The sequence below is a fragment of the Dermacentor albipictus genome, chromosome 7 (genome assembly GCF_038994185.2).
Source record: "Dermacentor albipictus isolate Rhodes 1998 colony chromosome 7, USDA_Dalb.pri_finalv2, whole genome shotgun sequence".
Taxonomy (NCBI): domain Eukaryota; kingdom Metazoa; phylum Arthropoda; class Arachnida; order Ixodida; family Ixodidae; genus Dermacentor; species Dermacentor albipictus.
Genome location: NC_091827.1, coordinates 111,389,252 through 111,413,379, shown reverse-complemented (window position 1 = coordinate 111,413,379; position 24,128 = coordinate 111,389,252). Strand labels below are relative to the sequence as shown.

General features: G+C 44.0%; 1 protein-coding gene and 1 non-coding gene across 3 annotated transcripts in view; both read left to right on the top strand.

Moving 5' to 3' along the window:
* LOC135896884 (medium-chain acyl-CoA ligase ACSF2, mitochondrial-like) overlaps positions 1 to 24,128 on the top strand; it is a 539,079-nt gene that overhangs the window by 508,141 nt on the left and 6,810 nt on the right. For both annotated transcript variants that reach the window (XM_070522596.1, XM_070522598.1), the window contains 3 exons: positions 13,179 to 13,286; positions 15,368 to 15,519; positions 22,799 to 22,940. In XM_070522596.1, coding sequence (XP_070378697.1) covers positions 13,179 to 13,286; positions 15,368 to 15,519; positions 22,799 to 22,940 — 402 coding nt within the window. The remainder of the gene's footprint in view (positions 1 to 13,178; positions 13,287 to 15,367; positions 15,520 to 22,798; positions 22,941 to 24,128) is intronic.
* Positions 7,837 to 8,019, top strand: LOC135896886 (U2 spliceosomal RNA). Its single transcript, XR_010562841.1, has one exon. It is a non-coding gene; the product is annotated as a U2 spliceosomal RNA (small nuclear RNA).

Here is a 24,128-nt window from a genome sequence, read left to right as displayed (position 1 = left end):
CATGAGAGCGGAATTTGATACACTACCCCTTCCTTGCAACTGACAAGTGGATTGGTATGCTGGGTTCCGCAGGTCACGCGTTCTGTTTTCTGGTTGTTAACGCGGGCGCACAATGTAGCAAGTTTTGAAGGGGCTGAGAAAACAACCGGGACTTTGAATTTACTCGCGACCTTTTTCAGGTTGTGGGCTACGCGGTGGGAATACGGTACAACTACAGGTCTTAATCTCCTGGTTTGTTCTTGCGTGTTTTTTCTTGCTTTCCCTTTTATCTTCTGGAGCAGACTCTCTACTACAGAACTTATAACTGTCTGTGGGAACCCCGCCTCCTTTAGCCTTTCAATCTGCTGATGGAAGCTGCTCCGTATGGCATGCTTACATGACTTCCTGATAGCCGATTCCAATGCCCCTTTGGCTATCGCTCTTTTTACGGTCTTAGAGTGGGCTGACTCATAAGACAAGAGCTCTTTTTGCGCTCGGGGTTGGTACTTCCAGTGCACTTCAGCTCCCAGGCTGAGCTCGAGGTCTAAAAACTGTAACTTATTGTTCTTTGGTAGTTCAAAGGTGTATTCTAACCCATGGCTATATTTCATAAACACATCTAGCATCTCTTTCACAGTTTCTTGGTGGCCTGGTGGATCCTGTCTGTTTAATACAATTAGGAAGTCATCTACATATCTAAATACTTTCAAAACCTTCTGCTTGTCAAGCATGCTGTCCAAAACGCTATCAATGGCCGAAAGAAAAATGTTGCTTAAGATAGGGGCTACGCAGGACCCTATACAGATGCCCTTCTTTTGAACATAAACCCTATCATCAAACTGAACAAGCGTGGAACTGAGATAAAACTTCAGAAGCCTAATGAAATTATCAACTGACATGCCCACAGAATTCTGAAACGAAATGGTCCCTTTCTTTTCAATACATGCCTGGACAGCTGAAAACAGTTCCTTGTGTGGGATAGAATAGAAAAGATCTTTAACATCGACCGAGAAAAAACCACCTACGGTACCGCAAGACTGTAAAAATCCTACCACATCATAGGAGTTCCTTGTTTCGAAAGGATCTTCCATGTTAAGTGAACTCAAATGCTTTAACAGAAACTGGCTAACATGACGTTGCCAAGATTCCCTTTCGCTCACGATACACCGGAACGGAACTTCTTCTTTGTGGGTCTTAGCGGTAAAAAACATGCCCAAAGTCTTATTTTTGCACTTACTTATGGCATTTGCTATTTTTCCTAGTTCCAGTTCCTTGCAGAGGGACACAGCTTGAGATTTCACCCTAGCCGGCTTGAGGCTTGACGTGGCGAAATTCTTTTCCACAGCTCGGTAGGCCTTCTCCTTGTAATTTCCTTGCGGGACCACAACGAAGCCTCCTTCCTTGTCAGCTTGTAAAAGCAGCAGGCCATTGTCCTTGAAGAATGTGACAACTTTGTTAATCCCAGATCGGTTGCTCGAAGATGTCTTCGTAACTGTTCTTGACAGCGCGTCCACTCCTTCCAGTAGGCACCTTTCCTGGTCTTCAGGTGACGCCTTCTCGGCAACACGCCTATTCAAAGAAAGTAGCTCGTGCGCTGCAGTTTCAGGTTCGAGGCTGAACTTCGGTCCCTTCACCAGCACGTTTTTTACATCCTCCGTGACTTGTACTTGTCCCAAGATTTTTACGGCACCACTGGCCTTCTTCTTGTCTGGCGGCTTGGGTGTGTTGTTTAGCATATGTCGCCACCAGAATTCCACCGTTTGAGCCGCAAGCTTCCTGTGTTCCAGGAATTTCTTCTCGGCAACCCACTCAGGATAATTGATGTGACATGTCATGCGCAAAAAATCAAAAAAGAGCCGCACTTGCCTCCACAATTCCGAACGTACAATCCTACACACCCGCTTTGCGTGCCCGTAGGAAGGCTGAATGGCACCGAAGAGGGCGGAAATTTCACCAGGAATCAGTCCCTTCTTGAGGCAAAACGAGATGTGTCTGGCGCGGCATGAAGACCAAGTGATGTGGGTGACGAGGGCTGCCAAATTTGACGTAGGGGAGGAAACACATATTGAAGGGCCCACTGTACAAGAAAGATATTCCAGCAAAACTTTTTGTTGGGCTAGTTGGTGCATTACTGAAGTACTATAGCGCCAAACAGACGACACAGGAAGAAGAGACACGGACGAGCGCTTACTGACAACTGATGCTTTAATGACGGAAACACACAATATATATATACACAAATTTGGCGGCGCAACTCGCGCATTGTCAAAACATCATCAAAAGTCATTTGGCCCTGTACACCACGTGTAATCTTCACGAACGTCACATTCACAATCGTTCTATCGCCTTTTGCCCATTTACCATGTGATGTTTTGACAATGCGCGAGTTGCGCCGCCAAATTTGTGTATATATATATTGTGTGTTTCCGTCATTAAAGCATCAGTTGTCAGTAAGCGCTCGTCCGTGTCTCTTCTTCCTGTGTCGTCTGTTTGGCGCTATAGTACTTCAGTAATGCACCAACTAGCCCAACAAAAAGTTTTGCTGGAATGTCAAATCGATTATTACAAAAAACTTGTTGCTGGGTCGAAAAGTGAGCTGATGTTGTTTCCAAGCTAATTTACCCCAAAACTCCTCTGGGTGTTAAGAAATTATGGGTAAGCATTGTGGCACTTGCTCATCTCCACGCAGCCCGGTGTCATTATCAATGTTATGAAACTTGATCCGGTCAGTATAAGCGACAAAGCTGCGGCAACACAAACTGCTGCGGACGGCGGCGCGATGTGAATTGATGACGCAAGCAGACTTAGTTCATGCTGAAGCTAGAGGCAGTATAAAGGTCAATTCATTAACTGCTGAAGGTCTATATTGAAAGCGATCGTCTTACGTGATGGACGGACGGACGTAGTGACTGGTCGGCGGGATAACGAGCACGGGTTTTCTTGTTAGGTAGTACAGAAATGCTTACAGATTTAAAAGCCTGCTAGTGAGGCTTGCGGGCTTCCTACACGCTGTTGATTTAGGAATATTTGTGTTATACTGTTTCGTAGAATTTTACAGTTGCAAGCCTAATGTGTCCTCAATGTTGTTATGTTTAAATAATTATGCGCATCATATGCACGAGGCCGCAATTCAGCTTCTAATTATGGTACCTCCTTTTGTGTATACAACTTTTGTATCTAATACGTGACTACTGCCAAAAATAAGCTGATTCTGATACCGAATGGCACAGAAAAGTGCACGTTGCCCAAAGCCACGCCTTTTGACCGAGAACAGTACTGCTGACAGCGCGAAACCCACTTGAACGTGCAGTGCCTATTAGCGTTCACAACGGCGTACGTGACAAACACCATCCCCCGAATCAAGGTTGCATGTATAATTGAAGGCAAAATGCGGGCACACATTTTTTTCCTGTTGTTCTTGGCGTCTAAGAGCGCTTTTTATCCCTACCCTTCACCAGACTTCACGGGCTTGGCATTAGTGTTTATTACTGGCCACAGAAAAATGTCAGCCATGATTAACTGTAATTCATAAAACTTGCTTAGGATGTGTATGCAAGTAGTACTTGTTAAAAAAAATTGTGTAGCACTTTGGTAAGTTGTGCAAGTAGCTTGCTTTCATGAATTAGATAATAAAATTGGTGTCTTTGTCAGAAGCTCAGATAATGAAATGGCTGCACAGCGCCTTGCAAATGGCGTTGTAATTACTGGGATATATTCAACAGCCACCTCAAGGAAAATATATCAACATCTCTTGAAACGCGAATTTCGGTTCAATTTTAAGGCGGAAGCCTTTCTAGGCTCATGGTGAAGTTTGTGTCAGCTGACCTGACCACCGGAGTGTCCGCCCAAGCGTCGTCACGCTATATGAAGACAGATTAAAGACAGATTAAACAATGAAAAATGATTGATAGTGACAGTCATTGTATGATAACGTTATAATAGATTGATAGAGGGTAACATTGACTAGTAAAGAGTGATAATGACTCCGAAATTGCCAATATGTCTAACGGCCTTTTGTAATGATCACAATTGATTACAAATGACTACTAATGTCTAGTATGACTACTAATGACTTGTAATGACTATTAATGAATACTAAATGGTCAATATGTCTAACGACGGCTCGTAATGACCAAAATTGATTTCAAATGACCATAGATCTTTGCTAGTGAGCAGTAATGACTAATAATGACTGAAATTACTTGTAATTACAAGTAATAACTATGAAATCATCATTATGTCTAACGGCAACTTGTAACGACTACAACTGATTGGAAATTAAAATTTGCTTAGTAATAACCAGTAATGACTAATAATGATTGAAATAACTTGTAATGACTACTAGTGACTACGAAATGACCAATATATCTAACGACAAATTGTAATGAGTGCAGTTAATTAGAAATGATTAAAATACTTAATAAGGACCAGTAATGACTAATATTGACTGAAAATACTTGTAATGACTACTGATGACTAGGATATGACCAACATGTGTAACGACGGCTTGTAATGACCATAATTGATTACAAATGACTGAAATCGCTTAGCAGTGAGCAGTAATGACTAATAGTGACTGAAGTGACTTGTGATCACTTGTAAGGACTACGAAATGACCAATGTCTAACGACGACTTGTAATGACCACAATTGAGTACCATTGACTAAACATGCTTAGTAGTGAGCAGTATTGACTAAAAAAAGAAGAGGATAGACAAAGAGAAAGAGGCGAGTGATAAGAGGAGGAACAGTAGGCTTTCGCCGTTCACCGCTGAAGAGGGGTGTTAAGATACCCTGTAATTTTTTAATGCAGAAATTCCATGGCCACAAAGAAACGTCACTATATAGTAAAACACCGTTGAATGCAAGCAAACTGCCAATATTTCTAGATCTATATGTGCCTACGATAAATAAAGAAAGCACAGACGCTAAAAATGGTGCAAGTCAGCATTGATAACAATAAATAGAGATCAAAAGGCGGCTTGTATACGAAAGAAGAGGCCAGCTCAGAATGAGATGATTGCGACGTTTCGACAGCTAAGCGCGCATAGGTCACGTGTGACTTAAGGCGCAAAATTTCTTACAAAATTGCATTTAAAAAATAACGCACAAAGCGGCACGTATAACTGCAGTCCAACAAATCAAGCGAACGTGAACATCATTCCCGAAGAAGGGAAGAGAAAGACAATTTCCAGCATTCACCACATCTTGATAGGAATCAATGACTCGAGACCTTGCCAGAAGCAGAGGCACCTCAAAGCTGTCTCGCCTGTGAATATTTTTTTGCATTTTCACTTATCTTGTTGTGTACGTATAAAAATCTATTTCTTATTTGTGTGACCCTTTCCTTTTGTACGTATGTGCCACGTTCAGAAATAAACGCAATCATTGTTCAAGTAAAGCGGATTGAGGATGTACAGCTTCGCCCGACAAAGCACGGCATGTGCTCTTGTAGTTCTCACGCCTGAGTCTCAATGGTAAATTCTGCGGCCATAATGACGCTCCATGTATAATTGTGTGCATACCAGATAAAAAAACAAAGAACAATAGGTTCTACTAGTTTGCCACTTAGCAATTTACTTTCTCTGAGACAGACATGGGTGGGCTATATATATATATATATATATAATATATATATATATATATATATATATATATATATATATATATATATATATATATATATATATATATATATATATATATATAATTTGGGGTGGATGCGATCTGGCTCTGGCGTTCGTGGTTCGTACTAAGGCACTGTACAGAAGGTTGCTTGGCTTGGGCGCCTGAGTACCTAAAATGCAGTGGCTGGTTTACGCTATATCGTGGCGTCGCACTAAGTTGGCCACGCGGACGCACGCCCTCGTCCCTATCTATCGCCCGGAGTAGTTCGCTAAAGAAGAGGTCAGGTCGGGAGTTTGAAGCCAACGAGAAATACGCTAATTTTGCATAATTACACTTTACAAGGCACGCCGCTTCGTGCATATGGGAGCACACTCCATGTCGGAGCACACTGCATGTCAGCACACTACACTGCACCAGAGATGCCCTCTTTTAAACAGTCGTTTTTTCTAAATAAGTAGGCATGAAAATTGGAGGGACGTGTCTAGGCAAATGATAAATGTGTAACTGTTTTCGAAATCACACCCATGACGTAGAAACATTACGCCGTTCTCCGTCTGCTATGTTGGGGTGTCGCCCCCGCATACGTCGCAACCACGCGGCAAACAGGGAACCTCGAGCCATAGCTGTTAGTACGGAAATCCTCCACGTCGACCCCTTGCATATATATCAGTGGCCTCTACATGACGGCCAGGTTGCGACGAGCTCATAAGCCTGGCCTTGACGGTCATTTCCGCTTCCACAATATGTGGTGGTCGCTGTCAACTCGAAGGAATGTTCTTTGTTCACCTGTCAACAGTCGGAACTGGGCTAAGTCGTCATGTAGGCGGGTGCTAGTGATGTGGTCGCTTTGTGTGAACCATCCAAGAAGTCCCCATTAGCGTCCTGAAGGGTAACGCTGCATATGTCAACCGGTGTAGTAAGGGATAAAAGTATTATGTCAGAGTGGCCGCATATTCACAAAAGGTCGGACACTACAACAATGCCTCTCACACGCTAATGTGGAAGCTATTATTATGTTCCGAAGTTCCTTTACACAAAGGCAAGCACAATCCATACATAATATACCGGGTGAAGTGATACCAACTGTTTAGGCGATGACTAGTTTTCTTCATTGAAAATCAGTTCAGTCAGTTCATTTTATTTTCAATGGCAATGCGACCTGTTCCGTTAACACAATACCTACAATAATACAGTGCATATTACATACAAGTATAAATACAAGTAATTTCAAGACATTATTGCTCTTGCATATTCCAAAGACCAACTTTTTTTATAAATGTCTATCGCATCACACCGAAAATGCTAAAGCAGTTTGCTTCCTGTTGCGCACCGTCAGGAACATCGAGGGGGATTTGCTGAGTTAGTCGTCAACATGTTTACCTCATCTATGTGATGATTGCCATAGAGGGAGGACGGGGAGCAGTGGCTCACGCCATCATCTTGGAGCTGCATTACTCCTGGCACGGACAAATTTCCAGTGTATAGGTAAAAGAGCATACAAACTTAAGCAAAACAAGAAGCTCATCTGTGAAGTGGAACAAGTAAAACAATGCACCTATAGAAAAAGTACAATAATTATCATCAGAATGAAATTATACACAGCAGGCAAAAATATTTCGGTGAAGAACGTACTCAGGCAAGCTTCAAATTGAGTCGTGCCTACAAGGAGTTTAGACATGCTGAAGTAGAAGTTGCTATAACATATTGTTAAAATTGCTGCATTCAATGACCGAATTCGCAAATATGCTCTATGCTTCCATGGTACGAGATGAAAAGCCACTTCTCAATGCTACAATTATAGCGAAAAATTCAGTACCATTACATTCTATGAAGATGTATGACAAGCGAAGCGTATTGGCCCCTTGATGGCGCACTGTTCCTTGCAGTTGCTCAAACGCCGTACGTGCATAAATGGAAAGGGAGGAGAAAGTAGTGGCTCCTCCATGATGTTGAGCTTCGGAAGATGATAAGTCCTCGCGATGTTTACATACCTATGCATACGACACCTTTTCCTAAAGAATCTCGGCACGTAGAACAGGCTCGCGCCTCACCACGACTCCGAGTTTCAAGTGTGCGGGACGGAGGTCACATGGACAGTTCGCATTTGTTTCCGCCTCGCGGTCTTTGAAGAAAGCACGCTTATGGAACCGCCACCACAGGAGAGCGGAAGGAAGGGAAAGAAGATACGCAAGCGCTTGGAATGCCGACAAAGAGAGGGCGGTGCGAACTTATAAATTGCCTACGTGGGTCAAAGTGTAATATCCGTTTTTATGAGCCTAATATCTGATACGGGTGGTCTTTCGACCTGAGATATTAAACTTATTTTTGCGAATTGGCCGAGTGCTCAAAGCCTGCTTCTACTCCGCCGCGGATGGCGCGGTGTTAGGCTACCTTCTGGATCGGCCCACGTATGGGGAGAAAGTGTTGATCCACTCTGCTCCAAAAACGCAGGCAATTTTTCCGGAACCTAGCCAAATTAATCCCCTGTTAAAGTGGCCATAGTTGACGTTCTGTTGTGTGTGGCGTTATTCTACATGTTAAAGGTTTATGAATTGGTAGATGCCGCAAATTGTTCTGAACAGAAAGTACGAAGACAGCCTTTCTTATTTTTGCGTAAGCGTTTAGTTATCGATATTCTTAAACCCTGAGGAAGAAGCATGTCTACTGTGCTTGTAAATATACTTTCGAATGTACGTCCTTGAAATAGGTTCACGGTCGTAATTATCTTTCTTAGCGCATATGTCACGCATTATCAAAAATAGTTGAGAATGCTTGCTAATGGACGAACGGAAAGAAGCATCCACTCCATTTCTTAGCTGACGACTGCAGTTAACCGTAAAAAAATCCTGCACAACCCCCTAATAGTGGATGTAGGCGTTATATTGAATAACATCGAATGAATTTAGAGACACGCCTTATTGCGAATGCCGAAACGTGCACCCAGCTGGGCTCCTCTCGCACTTCTTGCGCGCACGCTGCACTACTTAGCAGCGCCGCGGTAAAGTCCTGAGCGAGCATCGGTCAAATAGAAAGGCTCATTTTGTCGTTGTAAAGCGGCATATACCCAGTGGTACATGGCTAGCTACTCAAGTTAAGGTCAAAGCGGTTTTTCACATTCGGTTTGGCACAAATAATGGCGCATTCCCTGTGACCCAAGTTATTGTCGAAGAGAATCTGGATCCGAGCTAGTTGGTACGGCATCACTTTCCTTAAGGCAGGTCAAGCGCACAAAGCCATGGACGGCGAAAAAAAGACAAGGTGCTACTTCGAATTTGTTTGATTTGCAACGCTCCCCCCGCCCGCGGGCGTATATACACGCTCACCATTCAAGTTACTGCACATGCATCAGAACCAATAACAACTATATTGTTAACTGCCGGAGATGATGCCCCACCGCACACGACCATACCTACACGTGTCTGCCGAACTCTACGATTACACTATGGAAACATGAACCAATAAAAGGTGTTGGCCAAAATCGTCAAAGGATAAAGCTACGAGTATAAAAAGCTAATAACTATGATGGGTGTGGGAACAAATTAAAATGACACACTGAAACAGCTTTAAACACAATGCACCATAGCTTAGTCGGTCACGACAGTGGAAAGAAATAAAGGCGGGGCCGCAAAGTGGAGTGATGAGAGGATGTGGTGGTCTCAAACACGTAGTGGGGTAGATAATCGAGGTCTTTTTTTCTAGAGTGACAAGGAAGAGTCGCTGACGCAACTTGGGCCGAGCCGATCGATGCACGACGCTCCGAAAATTTCTCGGGCGAATCCTTTTCGATATCTTCAGATTATGACAAACTCGTCTAAAAGTAGGGAACACCCATGTGTACGCGTGATGCAGTGCAAGGCCATATTGCTGCCGGATTTATGCTTTAAGTAGTGTTCGCGGAGCTGGTCATTTATACATAAACCTGTCCGGCCGATGCAAACACGTCCACAAGACAGAGGTATTTTTTAAATGACGCCGCGCTTGCATGCCACGTAGCCTCTGACATGATTCTTGCTGCAGTGTTTGCGTCGTTCGGCACTCACATTCATGCGCTTGCACAAACTACCCAGCTTATTGGAGGGCGAACCCGAAACCCTTCGGCGCGTCCCACAGCCTTCTTTATTCTACGTGATACTGGGTGCACATAAGGGATGACGGCGGTTTTGTCCTGTCGTTTTTCTTCGTTGATGCAGAACTGTTTTTTCGGAGTTGATGTGGCAGATATTTGGCAAGAGCCAATAAATGAATATCAGGGAAACTTGCTTCTCCAAATCGCTTGGCTTTCGAAGCAAGGTTCTGTGCCACTCGATGAGGGCATGATCGTGCGAGTGCACTTTTCACAGCAGTGGGTGCAATAACGCGAATAACCAACTCGGAGTGGTTGTTGTCAAATGGAAGGCGGCATTATTTTTTTGACGTAGGGGCGTACACCCCACAGGCACGCTCTGATGTGAAGTGCAAGTCCGCAGAGTAAGCGGATGTGGTCATTAACAGGGATTTCCCTGCTGAGAGCTAGTTCAGAAAACATTTGGAGAATCTAGAAAACAGATCTTCCATTTTCTGTGTGGCATCTTTTGCAGTGCCATGGAAGACAGCGAGATATTCGTTGACGAAGCGAAAAATCTTGACCACATGGGGCAACCCACTGTCTTGAAGGCCTCTGTCAAACTTGGCTAGCAGAAGGTCACCAAACCCTGGGGCGATGCGTGACCCGATACATGTGCCGGCCTTTTGCATGAAGAACTTTCCGTTGTGATTAACAACCGCGGATGCTAGATACAAGACTAATTAATTAATTCTTTCAACTGGAGTACCAATAGTGTCCTAGAAATGAGCAGCCCCATAATCATCAATGCGAGCCGGCACTACCCCGGCAAGAGCAGCGTGCTGCAGGGAATAATAGAGGTCCTTGATTTCTACGGAAAACGCGTGTACGGGAGGAGGACAGGAGGCCTCCAGTAATTTAGGTACCTCAACTGTCTCTTTCACGAGGAATGGTAGTCGCCGTTAAACAGGGAAGGGCCTCTTTGAAGAAAGGACCCGACGCATCGCTGCCAAGCTCCTCTCTCGGTCACGATCACTCAAAACGGGAGGCAGTCTTTGCGGCTTTTTACAGTAAAAAAGGTGGTGGGGTACATAACTTTTAATGCTGTTACAGAGAAGGCTAGCTTTGACGAGCCTGTGTTATCGGAAAGCTCCAGTGATTTCTTCTTCGCCTTGGTCGGGAGAAAGTTTTCGTTGATAGCGCAATCAGCTTTCTTCAGTAGACGTCAGACGTGAGAATGACAAAGCCTCCCTCTTTGTACGATTGAACAAGCTTTGCTTCTTTTCTTTTAGTACTCTCCCCAACTTAGAAACGGCTGGCTGTTTGACCATCGCAAACATTTTTGGGAGGCGATGAATGCTCTCCTGCATAATGCGATCGAGTTCATTGATCTATCTATTGAGATAGACAGCACTAGTAACACACACACATGAAGGCGCACACCAGGCATAGAAACAGCTGATAGGGCTGTCGACCTAATTTATTGCGACAACGTCTTCATCGCATTCTGCTCCAGTGATTCGCATGGTTATGGTACAAAAATCCCGGCTCCTGAAAATAGTTTTTTTTCTGGTCGGTTCAGTGCTGTCCGGAGAGGGTGGGGCTGGACGTCGCTACAAGAATAAAGGCAAAGGACCTGTTCAGTATTTTGTTCGATACCACAAAAGTTGCACGCACGTGTTTGATATATTGCAGCTCACACGCTTCATCGTCTTTCATGGCGCCGACCTTTGCTCAGTTCAAGTTGTTCATGTAGTGCGCATGAAACCCTACTAAGCGCGTACGTGAACGCCGAAATGCACCTGAGGAGCTCCATTTCTTGTCGCCGAAAGAACTTTTTGACGCGACCGAGACGGTCGCTTTTCGCATGTGGGGGCAATTGACACAATGATGTAGGGCTCCCGCACCACGGGACGGCGCGCGCAAAGGTCGGTACCATTAAAGACGATGAAGCGCGTGAGCTGCACGGTCTTCCCCTGGCCCGCGATTAAACAGAAGCGTAATTTCTAAGACTCAGTCTTGAATCTACGTTACAATATTACAATGTGGTGCGAGTATGGTTTCGTGAATGTAACTAGGATTCAGAGACAACGATACTAAGAGCGGCAACGCTAAGAACAGGTCAGGCAGACGTTTATAAGCATTGGTGCACGGACGCCGAGTTCGAGAAGTAGCTACTGAATTTCACATGACGTCCATCATTCTTTGATTTAATTACGCATGTATTTAAGAGACCAAAGCACAAAAAATGTGTCCATATCTATAAGAAAGGTCTGATTAACATTCTGCAATGTTCCGAGATTGCACTAATCGCCACTGTTTCACCTTGAAACATACGTCCGACAATCGCAGTTTCTCCGTGTAAGCAATCTTTCTGCCGCAGTATGTTAGCATTACAACGAACTGCTAAGAACGCTACTGCTGCCCTTGAAATGTAAATATTGTAAAATCGTCAATGATGGTATTGTTTTCATTTGTTTCCGTGTTCATGGTCTGCTATTACAAAATATCCTGACTTCATTTCTAATATATGGTTCTATCATGTTGGCAGACAGAAGGCTATTTAATACTTTTACGATAATATACGTGTTGAATAAAGCAAACTGATTTATTGCACATATGGTGATATTTCAAGCCGTTCCTCGAGGTGCCTTCCTTTCATCACTTCTTGCATGAACTAAAATACCCTTACCAATCCTGTGCTATGTGCTCACTGCGTTTTCAGTTCCAATGAACCTATCATAAGACTAGGAATAGAACCGTTGGTTCAATTTGCAAGGGCAGATGGGGAATGAGTCATTTATATTGATTCATAACTCGCAAGACCGCGTTAGTGTGTCAAATTCCACCATCGTGCAATAAGACGCTAGTCTTGAGTGCATTTCTGATAGCTGGCTCGATCACGATGGCACACAGAAGGCGATTGGATGCTTTCACCATATTATGCGTATAAGCCATAATATGATATAAGCGATAATATAAGCCATAATATGTACCAATAAGCAAACTGACTTATTGCACAAAATGTTGATGCTTCAAGACGTTCCTCGTGATGCCTTCCTTTCATTACTTCTTGCATGAACTAAAATACCCTTAACCATTCTTACTATGTGCTCACTGCGTTTTCTGTGCCAGTGAACTTATCCCAAGACTAGAAATAGAACCATTGGTTCAGTTTGCAATGAGAGATGTGGAATGAGTCATTTATATTGATTCATGACACGTAAGACTGCGGTGATGGGTCGAATGCCACTATCGTGCAGTAAGGCGCAAGTACAGCAAAGTTGTTGCGCAACCGCGCACATTAAGAAGCAGATTTGGTACCTTGTCAGTGTACTGCTTTTTCAATTAAATGAATCTCGGCCGAACTTTGCAGACAATAGCGATACAGAAGTAAAGATAACTGCTTACTGTTACACGAAAGTGTTTCTTTCGGCAAGCGCTGGCAATTCTCTTCTATCCCGTCCATGGCGTCACGTACCTCCATAAGGGAGTTGCATTCTTCATCGTCTCACGCAGTGTTCTTACAGGTAGGATACGGCGCGACGGAGCTAACCATGGCTGCTATAGCTTTGTTCGACGACGACCCGGAAGACAAGAAAATGCACACAGTTGGCCAGCCATTGCCCTGCCTTGAGGTAAGTGATCAAGCACTACGGTGATCGTTGAAAACATGCAAGGCTGTGTGAAAAAGTTTAGCATGCTTGTCTGACAGTCTTATTAATGTAACTTTCTTTCATTTATATTACAGCCGTGTTACTCGTTCGCATTAGTGAAATTTTGTTCTATTTTATAAGAGCTTATGTTCACTATTTGTTGCAGCGTCACATTGTTGCTTGTATTCTATGCTGTCTTTTATTATCTAATATGTTAGTATGTCAGCGTCTTTACTACCACTTGATTCCATGGATAAACAGACTTCATCTTTCGTCGCTTTTTATGGCTTACCTTTCTCTTCAGTAACATCTCTTCTGCACCACTTACCTTTACTGTGCATTGTTACATACTGCAGACCCATGAAATTTCTGGATTTTTACTGCAAATAAACTTTTGCGCAGGTTTCTTGTCATCTAAATGGTATTTTTAGAGTTAATGAGCATTTCATTGAATTGTATAGCGTGTTTTGCTTATTTAATTGTTATATGTTCTTTCTTTTTATTATGAGCATTCTAATACCCATAAGCTCCTTAAACTGTGGGGAAATTATATTTATTTGCAATTTCTACTGTAAGTGGTCCGAAAGCTACCTTTCTAATTGATTAAGTTGGTTAAAGTTCTCGACAAACTTCTCGGACCATTTACATCCTTGTCGGGAGTAGCTCAAGGCTGTACTTTAGGATCTTTTCTTTCTTTGTGTTTGTTAATAATTTCATCAAACTGATGTTTCCAGATGATTTAAACTGCTTTCGAAACAGATAGTGCGTAGATGACTGCTATAAATTGTAAGAAAATATTTCCTTTATCCATTTGGTGCGGTACTAGTCGACTTAAAATTATCGTGAAGAAGATTAGCGTGGTGTCTTTTAGCCTAAAGTATGTGCCGACGAATTTGTAACTTTGCTTTGTCGGGTAATATTATCCATCGTGTGCTTGATGTTCGTGACCTTGTTGTTATCATAGATTGAAGGCTGGACTTTTGCTTTCATGCAGCGCGTATTGTCAGTCATACCGCGAGAAATTTACGCCTAATATCTAGACTTATAAATATACTTCAGAATCCTGAACGTTCCAACACATTGTTCTGCTCGCTACTGAGGCCGCGACTAGAGTTTAGTGGCGATTACCATTGTATTAGAACTCATCAAAGTAACCTAACAGCAGCGCTCCAGAGTCGATTCGTTCACGCTTACTACAACACACATATTCGCCGGCGCCGTTTCTGGGACCTGCTCAAGCCGGTTGACTCAATTATGTTTTCTTTGCGTAGCACAAGACTCTTGCAACTTAAACCTCTCGCGACAAGTGGGGCGTGGTCTGATTGATTATCCTATGTTACCAGCATCGTAGGAGTACTGGGTTCTGTCACTGAAAACCACAGGTATTCAGACGTGTTTTACCTTATGCTTTTTTAACTAGCCCCATGACACGGCTGCAGCAGGTTTAAAATGCCAGATCAGCTGACACGGAAGTTTTCCATCGAGTTTCTGTGTAAAATTGGGGCACCGGAAGTTTGACGTAAATTAGTTTACTAAGTATATCTTTTTCTTAGGTTTCTTATACAAAGTTGTCCCTTGCACTTTGCTTCAGCATGCGATATCCGTGCAAAGGCGGTCCTGTGTTCACATTTTTATTAGGTTCATGGTCTTGTATGTACTAGTGGCCCGTTAGCAAGGATTTACAGTTGTTTGCTGGCACTAAAATAAACAATAAACAGTAAGGCTGCTGGGCAACCCTCAGGCATAACATCGTTTTGCCGCTGAATAGGATATGGTTGGTTCATCCCGAGCTCTCCTCTACCATGCCTGTCAAGCATATGTTGCTTAGAGACCTGAAAACCCCTGAATGAGACATTCAATAATGTGCGCGCAAGCAAGTGCACATCTGTCTTTCTCTTCATATCGTTCTAGATTTAATGGTCTTTTGTCCTGTAAGCGCCCTAGGCCGTTCCCTCCAGAAATTCACGAACAGGGAAGCACCTTGTTTAGCCGCTGCAGTGGGTTCGTTTGTATCTTTGTTTCGCTGTACGTTATGTGTCTTTTGGTACGGTTATTTGGCGCAGGTAAAGATCGCCGACCCTGCAAAAGGCCTCGAGCAGCCTATAGGCATGCCTGGTGAAGTTTGGTGCCGAGGCCATAACGTCTTCCTTGGCTACTACAATGACGAGCAGAAGACGAGGGAATGCATCACGCGAGCTGGCTGGTACAAGACTGGGTACGGTCAACGCAACAAAGAGATAGCTTAGTTGAAACAAGCAGCCAATGGAAATGCACGACAGACTATCCGGGCAGTAATCGGACGTCCTATCTCGTAAAAGTATAGATGTGAATGTAAAGTAAGATGAAAAGAGGACAGTTACTCTGGATTTGAGCAAGAATGCACCATCTTGACATCTTTAGTTTGAATAATGGATGAAGGTGGATAAAAAATGCTCGGCGAGTAGAGATTTGTTCGGGCTATAAACCTCTAAAGACAGACGCCTCTTCAGCGCTCTTTATTGACAGAAGAAAACACTCGTATCTTTGCAGACGAATGGCGAGAGTGCAGCCAAGTATATGAAAGCCAGCAGAAAGAAAAAAATAAAAGCAGGAAACTTATCTACTTCCGCGAGGGATGTTCGACGTCAGGGCCTTCACACCCCCCCCCCCCCCCCGCACATCAGTTTAGTAAGGGGCTCAAAATTCTTCCTTGATTCACAGCAAGTTATTTACTCTGTGGAAACAGCCGATACTTTCTTTCACGCTTTATAACCTCTAATGGAGGGGGGAAAGATAGAGGAAGGAGGAGAGGCATGCATTGAATGGAACACGCATTTAAGGCGCACTGCAATCCAAGAATGACAAAAACGGGGTGCACTTCCTAGCCAGATATCGGGGCTCGTAAACTTAGAAGACACTACTTGGCGGAAACAATACTAAAGAAAACGCAAATATTTTGATGAATAAGAAGAGCCTCCGCGCCATTCCCACTGGTTCACGAGGAGTAGGGTCTCGAGCTAGGAGCCATCCGATTGTATTCGCAACGCTCCGTACAGTTTTGGATTCTATGGCCAAAAAATTATTTCATTATAATATAAAGGTGCGCTGAAACATGAAAAAGCAAGATAATTTTTGGTGCAAGCAAGCTATGTGCCGGAGCTATATTTGGTGGGAAGAGGGAGGAGGCGAACAACCGTCTTTTTCTCAAGCAGAGAAAGGTGATATAAAGAAACAAACTTTTGTTAGCGCGACGGCCAACCGAAAGCGATAAATTATATCAAGCAACATTCCATTTCTAAGTTTCTTGCACATTTTGCAGAGGAAACGTTGTTAAGAAACAATTCCCTGCACATTTCATTTACAATAGATGCAAGGTGTGATGCATTGTGCGTAAAAGGGAGATGGTCTGCACAGTACGCAAGAGAGGTAATCCAGGTGAACAGTGAGCCACCAAATTTAATTCTCGAAACGTGACATTCATTGGTTGAGTACTGCTACCCTGTATTCCAGGCCTTAAGCAGAAAGGGGATCTACAGAATTCATTACAGAATCCGATACTGTGTATTTGAATAACAACAGAATACAACATACAAATACCGATCACGAAAGTGCAAACTTAGTAGTGCCATTGACATATCAATCATACTATTGCAAAGAGCGCTAAACCGGGAACCAGAATAGCAACGTATGACAGATGCCTTATCAGGTTTTCATGCTCTTTACAATTCTATGTCTGTCATACAAGAAGCCCGGCCCACCACCATTCAATATAGGATTTTCAAAACATGTATAATTGCTCAGAGAGGCGAGAATAAAGAAGCCACACCATTTTCGGAGATATAACGCAAAAGGATCATAGACACCTTCTATGTGGTCTGAGCCAAAGCGGAGCACTTAGTGGGTGCTCCGCACACGGATATATACTAGCGCGAATGGGAAAGTCCTTGCCCCTATATTTAAAGCCAAATTACCGCTGTTTTTGAGAAGTGCACATATCCATTTTCAGCGGTAAATATTTCTTGGACAGGCTCGGCTTTAGCCGCTGCTGGCTCCACGGCAAGGCGCTGCTGTCACTTGTTAGAGATGGTGGTTTTGCTTCACACGTCCGCGACGTGCGAGAAACGAAGTACGATTTGTTTTCTATAAAGCAAGGGACGAACATCCAGCGTAATCCGCAGAGAAATGCAGTTGCGTATGGGGAAAGGTGCTTCGCTTCGAGAAGTGAGAAGTGGTATTGTGAGTTGGCGAAAGACCGTAGACTTCCATGACAATTAGTTTCAGGAGGTCGTCTGCGTCGCTGACTGACGATGTTTCCCGCGTGGATGCGTCAATGAGTGTGTCTAAAACATCACGCTCATTAATACGCGCCTGGTATACTGAAAATATAGTTATGCGCGAAAGCGTTTTCCTGCCCATTTATTCCTATGGCAGAGAGAGAGAGAAATAAACTTTATTGTTAGACCAGGCTTCTTGAGCCCAAAGGTGGGTGGCCTCCTCAGTCCGGGTAACCATGGCTCGCTGCCGCCGCCCTAGCCATGTTCACCAACCGTAGCTGGTTGTCAGGGTCTTGCGTCATCAGCAGAGCCTCCCACTGGTCTTCCAATTCTTTCTCTGAATCCGCTTCTTTCTGCATGTTATCGCCCCGTGGTGATGATGACGGTGGTACTTCTCGATTATTCCTGCACCCAAGTACCATATGGCGCAAGGCGTTGGGCGTGTGCGGCGGGCAGAACTTGCAGTCTCGCCCGTAGGTGCCCGGATACATGGCGTGCAGCAGTCTTCCATGCGGGTAGGTTCCAGCCTGGGGCACTATAACGTAAAACTATTCCGATATGTTTTTATTCCAATCTCCTGACGTCAAATTTGCGTAACCGCCGATGCAAGCATCGGGCGGTGACCCGCAGGGTTGTGTAAAGAGACCGATCGAATGCTTTCCTCGTTTATAGGAGGCCACTTCTGTTTGCTTTAAAAACGAATAACATTGCCTACACTGAGCGGCTTGTCTCATCTAAATGGCAGATAAGAGGCGAGGAGCACGGCTCTAGTGGAGAGGGATTCGATGGGGCCCAGCCAGTGCACTGAAAATCAATAACTGCATGAAGACGGTGGTGTGGCGTCGGCGATTGGTCCCCTTTTCCTTACTTAGCTTCGGGTGGCTCGTCGAAAATCGTGGCGGAATGCAACAGAAGGTTAAGAATGCCGCTAAAAAAGATCATCAGCAAAGAAAAGTTGACTGAGTGAGGTCGTGAACGTGCGGAAAGTGCTCGAAAACGTTACACAGCCACGCAAAAAGTATTATTGTACGCAAATAAATCCATGCTCTCCGACAGGTGCGAGTAGTCAGTGCCTGAGTGATCGGTGGCAGCCATCTTTTATTCCTTTCGGAACGGGACAGCCCTACGGCTATTCAGAGAAAAATTGAGTTTTGTTCGGCATAATAATGTACCTTTAACGCTTACACGTCTCTTCGACGCAGTGAGTTTTTGTGGTTTTGTGACGTCGCGTGACAGGCGGGTGAAGTGGGTGCAGCCCGAAAACTTTTGACCAATAGCCGAGGGCTAATGGCGAAAAGGGGTCGAATCAGTAATAACTATTTTTTGTTCTTTGTAGTTATGCGTAATCAGTGTGTTCACATCAGATGAGATGGGGAGTTACCGCGGTTTTCGTGACGTCGCGTGACAGACAGGCGAAATGGGGGTGGTTAAAGATGCTGTTGGCCAATGGTGGAGGGAGGATTGCAGAATTGGAATAGAAAAGTTTGGAATAGCTTTACGATATAGCGGCCCTGCAGACTTCTCCAGGTTACCGCTTGTTCCCTATTCATCATATCATGCGCTGGTGGGTAGCGACACCTCTGCTTCCTGAAGTGCACCAATATATCGGAATACTTCTTGGACTTCCGATCATCATCTTCGTCACAGTCATTGGCCTGTGTTCTCTGCGTGCCGGAGATGGCTCGGCGTGCATGATCTCGAGCGACGGCGTGCGCTACCTGGTTCCCTGCGAGAGACTCGTCTCCCGGCGTCCAGAAGATTTGTGCAGCTTCTATCTCGGTGTTGTTCAAGACCTGAAGCGCTGCCTTTCTGATCCTTCCGTTCATATAACTTCTGCATGCTTCGTGCGACTCCGTCAGCACGGTAACCAGGGTCTTCTTGCACGTTGCAATGGCCACAGCTATGCCCAGCTGTTCCGCTGTGTTCCAGTCCTTGGCACATGTGGATGTGGCTATAAGTTGTTCACCCTTCTCATCGGCAACGCTGATTGCAAATAGGTTGTTTTTTCTGTACGCAGCTGTGTCCGTGTATCTCACATTTTTTTCTTTTCTGATGGTGCATTCGAGTATGTGCTTGAGCGCCTGTATTCTCGCCTGTATCCTTTCATTGTCGTATTCGGGATGCATGTTTCTCGGAATCGTCCTTATGTATAGTTTGTCTCTGATCTGGTGTGGGGTACGCTGGGATACGCTCATCCTCGACTTGGTAGCCATATCTTGAAGGAGCGCTCTTCCCGTCTTTGTCAACTTTAGTCGCCCCAGCTGGTTGACGTTGTGCGCTTCCATGAGCTCTGGCCATGTGTTGTGGACTCCCATTTTGAGTAGTTTTGTTGTGGACGTGGAAGGGGACAGGCCCAAGGCAATTTTGTAGGATTTTCAGATGAGGGTGTTTGCTTTGTCTTTTTGACTGTTCTTCATGTCAACGTGTGGGGTCCCGTACGTGACGATGCTCGTGAGCAGCGCTTGTACCATTCTCGTGCAGTCTTCTTCCTCGAGTCCGAGATTTTGATAAGGTGGGTTGTTTGTTGCATTGCTCTCTTAATTTTTTCCAACTCTTCTACCCCGACCCCGTCCATTTGAATCAGGAGTCCGAGGATGCGGAGCGTCGTAACGTGCGGAATCATGATGCCTTGCATCTTTACTACCGGGTCTGGTATCTGCTTCGGTTGTCGGCCTCTTGTGCGCTTTCTTAGCACAAAGAGCTGCGACTTTTCAGGTGCGCACGTCAGTCCACATGCTTCCAGGAACTTTTCCGTTGTGTCAACCGCTTCTTGCAGAGCGTCTTGCTGTTTACCTGTCGACCCTACCGTAGTCTAGCTGGTCAGGTCGTCAGCGTATATTGCGTTGGAAATCCCTTCTATTCGCTTCAGTTGCTTGGGTAGCGAGCTCTTCGCCAGACAGAAGACCAAATATTAGGACCTGCTGAATTGACACAGTATTTAGTGGCTTTACATTGCGTGTCGCTCTCAGGAATGAGCCCTGGTTTACAGCGAAGCTGTATACTTCTACCGTCCAAGGAAATTTTCGTGTCGTTAGCGTAGTAAGCAAAAAACTTCCCCATACGCGGGCCGATCCCGGATAAAGTGCGATGCCGAGCTGACCTACGCTGGAGGTGCAATTCGCCATCAAGGGGCCCAGATACACATCCTTGCTGGCCATCCTACTTCTCAGAGTGGAAGGACACTGAGTTTTTTTCTTATTCGTTTAGAATATTGGGCTTCTGAGGTGTGGGGCTACTTGAATGAAGACTTTTACTCACTGAACGATTTGTCTACCGCAAAAAAAAAGAAGTTTCCATCTGGTGAAGGCAACATGCTAGAAAGTTGGGAAATGAGCAAAAATGGTAGTTTTGCATTTATATTTATTCATCTGCGGGAACTAAATAATGCATCAAGACGGCGTGTGTGGATACACACAAAGGTAAATGCTTATGCATTCTGCCTCAACGATTCGGGTCTTGTAATGCCGGGAATATTCTGTAAGCATGCAGACAAAAAAAAAAACAAGTTATATATGATGTCACATTGAGTCAGCCGTGGCTTGGGGCTTTAAGTTTTAAACCGAAGAAAACAGCTCCTACTGGAATTTTTATGGTGGTTTGTTGCTGAAAAAAATGCTTTGTCAATTGAGAAAATCTGTCGGTAGGAAGATTTATGAGTCAGTCTGAAAAAGAAAATTTGATAAACGATACCTTGCACATGGAATGTATTATCTTTATTATTTCTAAGCAAAGTGATTTATAGACTTTCCGGGGGGTCGTTTTTAAGAAAAGGCGTATTTTCGTTGAGGATACACGCATCTATACACACATGAAGTACACTGTAAAACTGGACATTATCTAAGAAGGTGGTAAGTGACACATCAACAGATGCAGTTGATGCAGTACTGTGTACCTTAGAGGGCATAAATCTGATACATGAGCACTGTACTTTTCATGGGAAGCAAACAGGCGAGATAACATTAAGTTTCTTTTAGTCATCCAAGATTCGTAGGCTGCCTACGAACAAGTCATTTTTATTGAGCATCTGCAAGTTTTTTTTACTGAGAACTGTCTCGGACGTAAAGCAGGGGTTTAACGTTCCGAAACAGAACATAAAGAACGACGTAATGGATGGCTCAGGATTGATTTGAGCACCTGGAATTCTTTAACTTGCATTTATCTCATGGTAGCAGAGTGTCTGTGGTATGTATACGTAGCTCTCGGTGAGGCTTATAGGCAAGGCAAAACTGTTATGCGAAGATGCACTTCAGGACATTGTTTCCTTAAGCAATGAGTCCAAATTCGGCGTCTTCAGACATGAAAATACAGTCTGGTCATTGCTCGTGTGCAAGTCATACAAAAATAACTTCTGCGTACTTCTACCAATAGAGGCAACGTTATTTCGCCGGATATCTGAAGAAAAATAAAAGCAGTTTAGAGATGCCACACCACGGGCCACTGTTTGCTGAAGAATATGTTTTGGGAATTTGATGTTGCAGTGGACACAGTGATTCGATGAAGTATACGAGACGAGCAATATTTCCGAATTCTAGAGCAAACGTATTTAGTTTTAGTGGTCCAGGACATTTAATAGCGTCAAAATATTTCCCAAGTACTTCAGAGAAAATAGAGGTTGGTACGTAGACAGGCCCAACTGCTGCAACGAGCCTAGTGTGTGTGTTCGTTTGTGTAACGGTGGGTTTAGAATACAAGGACCTATTGCTGAAAACAAAAGAGAACAAAATGGAAAAATACACTATTCATTTATGTAAATATTTTTGGTCTGTATAGCATTGAAACAACCAAAATCAACGACTGACATAGTAGCGTTCTCTCATCCCATAGCTATTCCTAACGTTGTTGATACAGAAACATAATATATGAGGTGAGTACGACGGGAGTTGGTTTGATGTCTGAGTGCCCAGAAACACATACGTGAGAATAACAGGCGGAGTGTTTGAATTTGCATTTTCAATATATGAATGAGCAATCATTAGAGACACCGAGATGCGCTCAAGGCGATGCATATTGACTCGAATTTCATCCTTATTGATTTACGCTTCCAGCAGCTTCGAAATATCTTCACATTGATTCAGCAAACCTTGACACAGTCAAACCAATTCGGGTACTTGTAACACTAATAGTGAGTGAGTCTTGTGATGTAACACTAGAGCGACTAAATATACTACATGTGCCTTTGTGGAAACTATTATAACATGCCATCATTGCGATGTCTTGCCATTATTGCGAACTTATGCGCAGTGACGTAGGTGTAATGGATGAAGACGGCTACGTGACTATCGTCAGCCGAATTAAGGACATCGTAATCCGAGGTGGAGAAAATATCTTTCCGGCCGAGGTGGAAGAAGTGCTCAACACCCATCCCGCCATCCACGAGAGTCTGGTATATTGCTTAATTCCTTATTAACATATTTCAATATTCTTCGGGCTTAAATGCATTACCGGAAAGGGTGTTCTCATGAATAATATCATTTAGTTCATTGTTAATAGCGGGAATACCTTGAACCGAAGTATTATCTCGTTCTTTTTCTTTATTGACAAGAAATAAACATAGTAGCTGTCACGTCGGCACGATGGACCATTCCTATTGAAATGGTTATTCTAATCGAAGACGCATGTTCGTGAGGAATAAAAAGAGAATTATCAAGTGTTCGTTTATGATATACACCTCACAAAACCGGCTTAAGCGTCATCGTTTGGGGTACATTCAAATGTTCAATAATATAGAATTGATTTAGGACAATATTACTGAAGAATCTGTCTGTGACGACGAAGATCGACGCTTTGACGATTAGCTATAAAGCAATGAAGCGGCACAGCGTGTTGCCGCTGTCAAAATGCCTCAGGTATGATGCCTGTACTGCAGCTGGGCACCCCTCTGTACACGCTGGACATGCTGCGTCGTCTAACAGCCCCTATGCGAAGTTTGCTCGTAGGTTCAGAGATGCGGGGCGCACCGGTGCGTGCGGACGCTGAGAATAGTTACCTCGCTATCCGCGTGCATTCGCGGCAAAGAGCTAAACATTGTGCTTGTGTACTTGAGGAAACCGTGTGACTCGGGTTCGATTCTGCTCCATAACAAACAAAAAATTATTGACTTTTTTTCATTGAAGATCAGCGTCAAAGAGGTTAGACACGAACATACATATATGCATACCGCATAATTGGTAGCTTCCCCGGGAATGCTCGTTATATTGTCAAAGGCGCGATGCGAACATTGGACAAAGCAAAACTGGGTGACTCCTCGAAAATTTATTTTCCAATAAAAACAGTAGTTTTAATTAGGTACTCGCTGCGACTTCCCCCACTTTTCTGTTGTGTTGCCGCGTAGTGCCCACTAGTCACGCGAGAGATAGAAAAAGAAAAGAAGATCTCAGACCAACACAAATCTTTGTTTTCAAAATACAAAGACAATTTGTTAACCTTGGTAGCCGAAAGCCACAATTTTGCTTCCGTGGCTGGGGTTCAGATGAGATTATGTGCCGATACTCTTGATTTCTTCTGTTGTAGAAAGATTACTTAAGAGATACCAACATGAATATTTGCTGCGCAGGCAGTAAGTGGTTAGAAG